General features: G+C 35.5%; 1 protein-coding gene across 1 annotated transcript in view; it reads right to left on the bottom strand.

Annotated features, from left to right (window-relative positions):
• Window positions 1-2,146: 2,146 nt before the first annotated feature.
• LOC125677176 (multiple epidermal growth factor-like domains protein 10) overlaps window positions 2,147-10,666 on the bottom strand; it is a 191,034-nt gene continuing 182,514 nt past the window's right edge. Inside the window, exons 18-19 of the mRNA XM_056160467.1 lie at window positions 9,334-9,397; window positions 2,147-2,885 (exon numbers count right to left, since the gene is read on the bottom strand). Of these exons, the coding sequence (XP_056016442.1) occupies window positions 9,352-9,397 (46 nt within the window). The 3' untranslated portion in view covers window positions 2,147-2,885; window positions 9,334-9,351. The remainder of the gene's footprint in view (window positions 2,886-9,333; window positions 9,398-10,666) is intronic.

Raw genomic sequence — 10,666 nt, 5'->3', positions numbered from 1 at the left:
CAAACTCTAAAGTCAAGTTCACAAAATTAAAAACTTTGGTGCCAAAAGAAAAGTCTTGACACAAGGAATGCACATATGAAATATAAGAGACCTATTACTCACCACTCAAAAGTTATGAGCAAAGTTTCAGACAGATAAGGCAAAAACAATAACATCTCCATCATAGGCACATATGCTTGTGGACAGGACCCCCCCCCCCCCACCTTTGTATTTTTGAATGTTCAATTCTTTGGGTATTTTGGGTGTATTTCTGATAAAATATGTTACTTAAAAAAAAGTTTGAAGTCCTAATGTCAAATGGTTCTAAAAAATGTTTGGCCTTTTTTTTTGTTAGTATTTTTATAATTTGGCCTTGAAGAAATGTGTTGAGGTCAAAAATTGCAATGTAGTGCATCTCAGCTTAATCTCATTGATGAGTGTTCCAACTTTCAAATGTTCATGTCAAACGGTTCTATAGTTAATGCTGGGTTGTATATTTCTTAATTTGACCTTGAAATGAAGAAATGGATCAAGGTAAAAAGAATTGGTACAGTGCATCTTGTCTTAATGTCCTCTTTCAAATTCCAAGATTGAATTCCTAATATCAAAGGGTTATGGCCTGGACCAGATTTTGATGTAAAAGGTTGTCCTTGACTTTATGAATGGATCAAAGTCAAAATTTTTGGTGCCGTGCACCCCTCGTTAATACCATCTCCTCATGTTCCAAGTTTAAAGTCTTGATGTCAAAAGGTAAGTTACGGTCTGGACAAAATCTGGTTGAAGCAGGAGAAGGAAACTGACAAAACCAATGTCTATCCCAGAAAGTCAAGCATAAAAAAGTGGCCTTAGACGTATAAACATTGTCAAAACACAGGTGATCCTTGTTGCATCATGAGATAAGAATGCCTATTGCTGTCAAAGCATCTACTTGTAGTCATTGAAGGATCACGTGTTGTTGTTTATGACAGAATGCTGCAGTAAAATTCTCGTAAACATCCATTCAATCTATATTGGTCAGTGCTACAGGTGGTACTGTCTAGTAAGTACTGTGTTTGATATGCAAAATAGTAGTCATTTCATTTAAATCAAACGACCAATCGATGAGTAATACGGTAATCTTTGTATGAAAATCTTAAACACGAACTTTCAAGCTGTTGTTTTACTGATAATCAGGTAGAAAATAGCAATGGTCTCCTCACCTGTCAATTAAATTGCGATCTATCGTTGAAAGTTTGATTGACAGGCGGCTGAACATTGATCTGACTGTGGTACATGTATAAACCCACCCTCAAAACCACCATCTCTCTCTCTCTCTCTCTCTCTCTCTCTCTCTCTCTGTGTGTGTGTTAACTAGAGCAAATCACCTAGTTGACCATTAAAGACCCAATTTCAAGTTAACATCCCCAAATTTCACCTGTATGCTGATCAATGGTAAGCCGTCAACGAAACATTTGACAATAGATCTTAGGTTGAATGACATCTAAAGAGACTGTGGTCTGCAGCTACCCAAGAGTTTTTGATAACATTGCATCTTGCTTAACGTCTCTCTCGAAAATCTTTCACTCATATGGAGACGTCACCAAGACCGGTGAAGGGCTTCAAATTTAGGCCGTTGCTCGGCGCTTACGGCCTTTGAGCAGTGAGGGTTCTTTAGCACGCCACACCTACTGCGACACGGGTCATCCGTTTTTAAGGTAATCTCCGAGGGCCCGTGACATTCACACCTGATGCCGAGCGTTTGGCGATGGAACTGTCACTACCTGTTTTAACGACTTAGGTCTGTCACAACCAGGATTCGAACCCCGCCCTTCCGCATGCGGGGCGAATGCTCTAACCACTAGGTCACAGCGGCAATATTAGCCAGTAATTAAATTCTTTAGATTTTGAGGAAGCCCAATATACCAGAGTGTTGATAGCATTGACCTCTCCACAACTGAGGGGAGGTGTAGACTGTGTGTCAGCTTATTATACAAGTACTATGACCACAGAAACTCTGAAGACGGTCCTGAGACTCTTCCTGTGTATATCAAAAGTATACACGACACCCCGATCAATTCAAGGTAGATAATAATGGCCATTGATAAGCTCCGCCCACATCCAATGATTTATGAAGAAACTGTACGGTATTATTTTTGGGTCTTGCAGGGAATTGCATGTAAGTGGAGTAGCAAATTCTTTATTTCATTTCAAATCAATTCAATCTTAGTTTTAACATTGAAATTCCATAGAATATCTATAGAGAGTAATATACAGATTTTCATTGAAATATATTCAAAATATATGAACTAAATATGTTGAAAGGAGACAAATGTCCTTGCCAGCAGATATTCTATACAAGAAGGGTCTTAACTGAAAACTAATTACCATGTCAATTAGAACCACAGTTGAGTCTTAAATCATTACTTTACAACTTTACATTCATATTCAGATAAACATCTGCAGGTTAATGCTATATAGAATCTGAACTAAATCTCATGAGCTCCTCATCTGCAAGTATAATGGGAAAAAGTAGGATGAAATAATGAATGCACGAAAGGGGATAAACAATACAAAATACATAAATTCTATAAATAGTAACCAACATCACAGTATTGAGAAATAAAATGATTAAACATTATGTTTAAGCATTTACTGCTTCATGGATTGTACATGTAACTGATACCCGTAACCAAACTACAAAGTAGGGGGAAGTGTCCATCTTAATGTTAAAATGTCAATTTTTAAACCATTCCTCTTCATTTTTCTCTTTTGAAATTTTTATCGAAAATGTTCAGCACAGTTCGGAGTGTAATAACTGCTTCAGTCAAATGCACTACTTCCTTTGATGGCTTGTTCTTTGTGATCGTTGATTTTTCTTCGGTTCCAAATGTTTGTGTAAAAGGTATGGTGTATGGCTTCACTGTAAACTATAACAGTAAGTGTCAATACAATAGCATACACATGTAGGTGCTTTTGTGTAACCACATAGAGATCTATTGTTTAAAGCTTAAGATACATAATGATCTCAAAAATATAACTGGACCCCATAAAATCTAGTTCATTTATATCAGATGATTAAGATATACCCCGATATGTTTTATTCTCATGATAAAAAAAAAATTGTGAAAATCAAAACCATATAGAATGATAACTCACTTCTGTCGTATAGATTAACAATCGTGATCACACAAATTAGAGTCTTTATATAAAAAATTCTGTATATCACAATATTTAAGGAATTACTTTAATTATAGGGCAAGTTATACGAGTATAACCTGGTTTGGGTCAGTCTATTCGCGGATTATAAAAAAGTGTAAACTGACCCAAACCAGGTTATACTCGTATAACTTGCCCCAGAATTAAAGTCATTCCTTATAGTTTAATGTAAGAGACAAAGATGCTAACCTTCGTTTATCAAAATGTACATAAACTCGGAAAAATACAAGTCAATTGAGACGCGCTATGATTCACTTAGCAACAACGACACGAAACGTCTATGTGAAGGTCGCCATCTTTAATCTTAGTTCTACGGAGCCTAGCCATTTATCAAAATATTGTATCGAAGGGGAAGTTTGTCATGATAGAAAATATGTGTAGACTATGCATGCGATGCGTATTTCGCTGCCCTTTAGAGATAGACTAAATATCGACTTTGAAGTCGCTCATCTCCAACAGATTGAGAAAATACAGGAAATTGCATTGTTTAGGCCTACCCCAAATAAATTTTCAAATATCAGAAAATGCAAAATTTGCAACAAAAAAAATGCGGCTCTGTGAAAACTTCTACTACATGAAAACTTACCCTTGTATGCAACGTTGTCGCTAATACTAAACCCGACACAAGAAAATATGTAAGCAAGTGTCAAATCGCGATCCACATGTCAACGTGTCTGACGTCAAGTGATAAAATGTATGAATGTTTGTTTGCTTTGGCTTTCCCCAGTGAGAAATATATTTCAAAATGAACAGGGTAATGTTTACTTGGCAAATCATTAATTCGAATATAATATCTTTGTTTTAATCTCTTATTCGATCATACATACAGAGAAAGATGTTTTACAACAGTGATTTGCGTACAAATAGATGCTAATATTGACAACTAGAAAACAACATGTGTGTAAAACCGAAGTATCTTATTGTACACGTTGACTTTCTATTCCATAGAAGGCTGAAAACAGTGATGTGATGTATTTAGAGAGAGAGAAAAAAATAGTTCCGGCTTCTGGTTGTCAAGGGGGTGTGTCCCCATACCTAACCAGGTTATACAAAAATAACTTGCGTTCCTCAATTGGAATTTGACCAATCAGAGACAAGGATACAATAAGAATTAAATTATTATAGGATTAAACATTCTTTTTGAAGAATTTATCGATGTGTAAACTCCGGACATTTTACTCACAAACTGAATAAAAGTGCGAAGCACTTTTATGTTAAGTTTGTGAGTAAAATGTCTGGAGTTTACACATCGATAAATTCTTCAAAAAGAATGTTTGATTCTTATAATTCCAATTCATTCACTTTATTAACAATTGCAAAAATTTGAATAGTTTCCCCGCACTATGTTATTTGTTTTCAGGCGTGTATGAATACATCGCGTTTTCGGATTTATTGATGTGTAAACTCTTGTTCAGCTTTATTTTTGTCCAATCAAAACAATTGTAATAAATAACATTGGAATTATTGCTAATTAAATATATGTTTGCATTGCATAACTATAACTAACCTGAACTAACTGCTACTAATTAGAAACAGTTTTAATGAGTTCAACAACATTGTGATAACCCTACTTTGCAACGTCACATGGTATATTTTGCAATGCAGGGATTATCAATGAATAATTCCAATTTTGGAATTTAAATTTCACAATTTATACATCAATAAATCCGAAAACGCGATGTATTCATACACGCCTGAAAACAAATAACATAGTGAGGGGAAACTATTCAAAGTTTTGCAATCGTTAATAAAGTGAATAAATTGGAATTATAAGAATCAAACATTCTTTTAGAAGAATTTATCGATGTGTAAACTCCGGACATTTTACTCACAAACTTAACATAAAAGTGCTTCGCACTTTTATTCAGTTTGTGAGTAAAATGTCCGGAGTTTACACATCGATAAATTCTTCAAAAAGAATGTTTAATCCTATATTACTGTGCTCCCCAAACGTAGTAGGTAAGTAATGTAAGTAAATTTTATTTAGAGTCGGCACTGTGTACAAACATAACCAAATAACATGAGCTCTACAGAACTCTTAAACCGACTAGTTTGGGAACATACAAACTACTGAATGAATTAGGATGAAGCTTTTCAAGGTTGATAGCATAGCATATGTAGATTTGCGGAACGAATATCATTTTGTCTGAACATTCATGCATGTGTATTGGATTTTCGGTATATCAACTTTGAAATTCGTCAAACATTTTTTTTTTTTTAATGAAATCGTTTGAAATTTATATCGTGGGTATATTCTTATTGTCATGGTCAAAATCACCTCTCTGAACGTACATGCACATGTGCTTCAATTTGTTAGATAATACATAAATATCGGTAACTTTCTTGTAAATCCAGAGAATGGGAAGATATCTAAAATATTGATAGATAGTAAACATCTACATATTTGTGTTATAAAAAATGCAAGTGCATTGTCTTTTGAAGGTTCAATTCTTTGAATGAAATTCATACTATGGGTATATCATTCAAATGGCTATTGAATGGCAGTAACAATTCCGCAGAGTCATACTCTCGTGCGCGTTTATGCACGTGCATTGCTTTTCCTTCTTATTTTGGTTACTAAAATGGCCATAACTTTCTAATTAAAGACTCGAGTAAATAGAAATTTAGAAATTTTGAAAACGAATACCTAATGGTGTCAACAAAAGTTCGTCAATCAAATTCGTGTGCGCGTGAATGCACATGCATCGTAATTTTACACGTGCATTGTTTTTGGACTTCAAATTTTGGACTCATTTTCAGTTCCTTGTGTTTCAATGATCATTTGAAATTTATCTTGTAGTTATAAATGAAGACATGTAACAGTAAAATTACCCATAAACATGCACATGAACGTGCGGTGAATTTTGATTGGACGATATATCTATAACAAATTTGTTTCTGAATGAAATGGTCTGAAACTGGTGATATGGGTACACATTAAGATGCTTCACTTACTGGCCTTGTCAACAATCGCTGATATCGTGCATGGGTAATGTTGAGTGTACTTAAAACTTGTTTTCCGATGAATGGGTTTGAAAATTATACTTTATGTACATGTATAGACTGAGACAATTGACGGACATATATGAAGAAAGTTACTGACCACTAAGTGTATGCACGTTTGATCGATTTTGATTGTATCATGCTTCAACATATAACTCTCCAATAAATGAAGAAAATGAAGTACACTGTTGACTGTTGAAAGGTAAGTATTTATTAAACGCTTCAATGGAATTTACTAAAACAAATGACATTATTTGGTGAATGGTGAAACGTCTGGGTAACATCATCTTAGCCTAGCCCAGAGTTTACAATCCGCTCCGCTTCTCTACAACCCTTGGCTGCGTTAATACGATTTTTGTAGCTTCTAACAGATGGAGAAAACAAACTCTGGATTACACCATGTTCAACCAATGAAATTGCGTTTTTCAACTACACTTTGTGTGTTAAAATAAAAATGGCTGTGCCCAGTGAGTTACACGTTGTTATATGCAAATCATTTAAAATCAATGAAAAATTTCTCACAGGCAAAACCTCAGGGCACAGTCTACACACCGCCATGTTGTATGGATTGTATGATTATATGGAAGTGTTTTGAAGACAATGACTAATTGTTTACACATTCCTTCATCTTGCACGTGGTTTAACGTAACAGGCTATCTGATTAGATGCAGAGGACTTGGCCTGCATTCAATCATATGCAGGAAATTGTTGACACGAAAATCGTGCTACTGCAGCCAAGGGTGCAGAGAAGCGGAACAGATCGTATATCCTTGGCTAGCGAAGATGGGGGAACATCTGTGATGGTTCCTATTACAATTAGTACTAGTTATCGTAATTATTTTCTCTCCCTTAAACAGTATGCCTTATATATCCTGTTTTGCATTAGGATACATGATGGTGCTTCTTCAGTTATTATTATTACTTACATGAAGTACATGTATTATACTCATACAACTCTTCATGTTGTTAAATTCAAGACAAACCAGTATTGTGAGTGAAATACTATGCAATAAATTGTATTTCAAACGCAATTTGTATGTACTTGCATGTATGTTATTTGTAATACCTAAAAGGGCCCTGATTTGGAATAAAAAAACCTATCTATTTGTACTATCTTCCCATGATGCACCATCTCTTGATCTAGATTGATTGATTGTATCTTACTAAACGTCTCGCTCGAGAATTTTTCACTCATATGGAGACGTCACCAAGACCGGTGAAGGGCTTCAAATTTAGGCCTATGCTCCGCGCTTACAGCCATTGAGCAGTGAGGGTTCTTTAGCGTGCCTCACCTACTGTGACACGAAACATCCGTTTTTAAGGTCATCTCCGAGGACCCGTGACCGTGTTTTAACGACTTAGGTCTGTCGCGTCTTGATCTAGAAATACACGTATATAACAATATAATGAGAATGGTGGCATATAGCAAAGTAAAGTAAATAGTAGTGTAATCTGAAAGAACAGGAACTATATTGTGTCCATGTTTGGCCTTCAAGGGGATAAATTTGAAATGGCTTCATAGGACTTAACTTCACAATAATATGAAAGTATCAGAACTACAAAATATATGAGTAACTAGTATACTATGACATTTGATGAATGGTCCATGCAGTGCTGATTTGGTAATGAGTGAATGACGGCTTATGCAGACAATTAACACTTCAAGGTATTGAGAGTGAATTTAAAATAATATGTATACGGTGTGGCCGTTGGACCGAGCGAAGCATGTACGTAACTCCGTGTCCCGAGTGGTAATCATAATTCCGTTAAGTACGGTAGATTATGATTCATTTAGAAATATATATTTTGAATGAAATTTCCTTGCACTAAAAACCCAGTAACATCTCAATATTAAAGGAGTTTATATGGGGACAACAGTTTTACATGATCCGCCTATTCATTGAACGCGGGAAATAAAACGCAAGGCGACGTAAACTGTGCATTGTGACGTCACATTTAGTCTCGACTTTTTTCTCTTTTTCAAAGCAAACATATTATAAACAACAATAATACATTCCGTATGCAATGAAAAAGGCCGTTAAAACTAAACAAAATTAACCAATAAATTCGAAATGGTAAAAAAGTAACCGTAATTTTATCGTATATTCTTATTCAAAGAAACTCATGAACTCGTTCATCGATTTAGTCGTATTACGGTTTTATATGTATTTATTTGCTAAAACCTGTTACAATGATAATTATATTATTCACTTTGAACAAACTGAGTGTTTGAATTAATAATTGCACGTTTGAGTCTTCTATTATTGGCATTCAAAATAAAACACGAATAACTGTTGAAGCAGGTAATGAAAAAAATAAATGGCGGCGCCCATATGGATCACGAAAATTTCAGTGAACGTATATAGAGATTATCTCTTTTTCTTTTGCTGATTTTGACTTTTTTCTTTTACATACGTGTTACCTTTAGAGCCTTGCTTCGCGGACGGGCCTTCGGCCCGTCCGAGCTTCGCTCGGTATTATGTACAGTGTAGAACGGGACTGTACATCAAAAGATATAGAGTTTCTAGAGATCGGGTGTTCCAAAGAATGAGAGCAACTTTCTTTCTTCATATTGAGGAAATAAAATCGAGATCGTGAGATTACTTACACGAGATCGAAATGTGTTTGCTCTGTATGAACCATAAAGCTCACTCTACCGAATTTGATGAAGAATAGTACTGCACTTTTAGAAAAGAAGTTGATTATGTCCAAATGCTGATGTACAACAGAACTTGCAAAGCGGGATTTATATCGCTAATAAAGTGCACAACAAGTGTACATGATATACCCGTCTGAAACTACATGTGCATTACGCATATATATCCACCAGCAAACCAGAATTGATGGAGCTTGGCCTTTGCAGTGCGCAAGATATGACCTAGACACAATTTGACTATGTAAAGCAATACAATTCCAAAACGAGGACAGTGATTTACTTTTGGGTTCTCCCAGATGCATCAACTCACCGAATCTGATGGTCATTGGCCTCACAGTGTGCAAGATATGATCCAGATATGAATGGGTTGTGTAGTTATAAAATTCCAGAAGGAAGACACTGTGACCTATTTTTGGATCTGGACACTTTCTCCCCCAAGGTACATCAATAGTCCTTGGCCTCACAGTAATGAAGAACATGCATATAAGAACCTTACATACCTGTATCGTTTTCTGTTTCTATTCGAAATTATCTCTGTTAATCGAGTGGTTTGTTGTGCCCAATCTAAAAATATCAGGTAAAAGTACAAAATAACATACAATCTCCTAAACAAAAGAATGAATAACAATAAGAGCCCAATGATCATTTAAGAATGTTTTTTATTTTATGATCCTATCCATTCCATCCTAGTTTTACCTTTCATTAATAAGTTCAAAATATATACAACACCTTTCGAAAACTCCATTGTTTTGAACTAAGCGTCACCACCCAGTCCCTAATGTTATAATTCCTAGTGTAATAGTATAAGAACTGTATATCTTAAAGAAACAGTAATATGACCATTTGAGTTGCTTTTAAACACATGTCATATCTAAAACCAAATACTTAATAGTCAAAACAGTTACGGTTAAATATCCTTATAAAGACATACATGCGACAAGTTAACAGTGTTCAAAATTGTCAAAATATCGAATCCTATATCTTAAAAAAAAATGTTGTGCTATCAGAAAATAGGAAGAACACCTTGATAATGTGCAACTGAAATTGTCATACTACAGACTGGGCACTGATTGAATACACCTTAATTCATAACAAGAGACTCACAGGCCTTTTCAGTCACACGAGTAGTAGTATCACTAGCCGTTAAGGCTATGAAATGGGGAAAAAATATATAATGTTTTGAATATCTAGCTAAATTCTAATGTTCAACAACAGTGTAAATCATGGTGTGTTCCTAAAACTTCAATGCCCCCGGAACTGCTTGTACTGATGAGACTCTACACAATCTGATATATGTAACATTAAGACGATACGACTAGTTTGGACCCCACCCTAGAGTAAAAACTGCAGGATTGCGAAATTTACAATTTTTGTTCACCCTTTTCTGCTTATCCTATATAATCCCGTGGGGATCCGGGTTAGAATAGAACCTTACTAGTAGAAATAAGAGGTAAACCTATATTTTATGCTTCATATATGAAAGGTGAAGATAATGAAAAAAAGAAAGGATGAATTTTTTTTCTTGAAAATATGAAAACATTGGATTGTATCTTGCGTAAGTCTCACTCAAGAATTTTTCACTCATATGGAGACGTCACCAAGACCGATGAAGGGCTTCAAATTTAGGCCTATGCTCGGCGCTTACGGTCATTGCGCAATAAGGGTTCTTTAGCGTGCCACACCTACTGTGATACGGGTGATCCGTTTTTAAGGTAATCCCCGAGGACCCGTGTCATTCACATCTGATGCCTAGCGTTTGGCGATGGAACTGTTCACTACCAGTTTTAACGACTTGGGTGTGTCGCGGCCGGGATTCGAACCCCGGGCTATGCG

Source organism: Ostrea edulis, chromosome 3 (genome assembly GCF_947568905.1).
Source record: "Ostrea edulis chromosome 3, xbOstEdul1.1, whole genome shotgun sequence".
NCBI classification, from domain to species: Eukaryota; Metazoa; Mollusca; class Bivalvia; order Ostreida; family Ostreidae; genus Ostrea; species Ostrea edulis.
The sequence above is the reverse complement of the archived record's forward strand: the minus strand, read 5'-3'. Positions and strand labels throughout refer to the sequence as shown.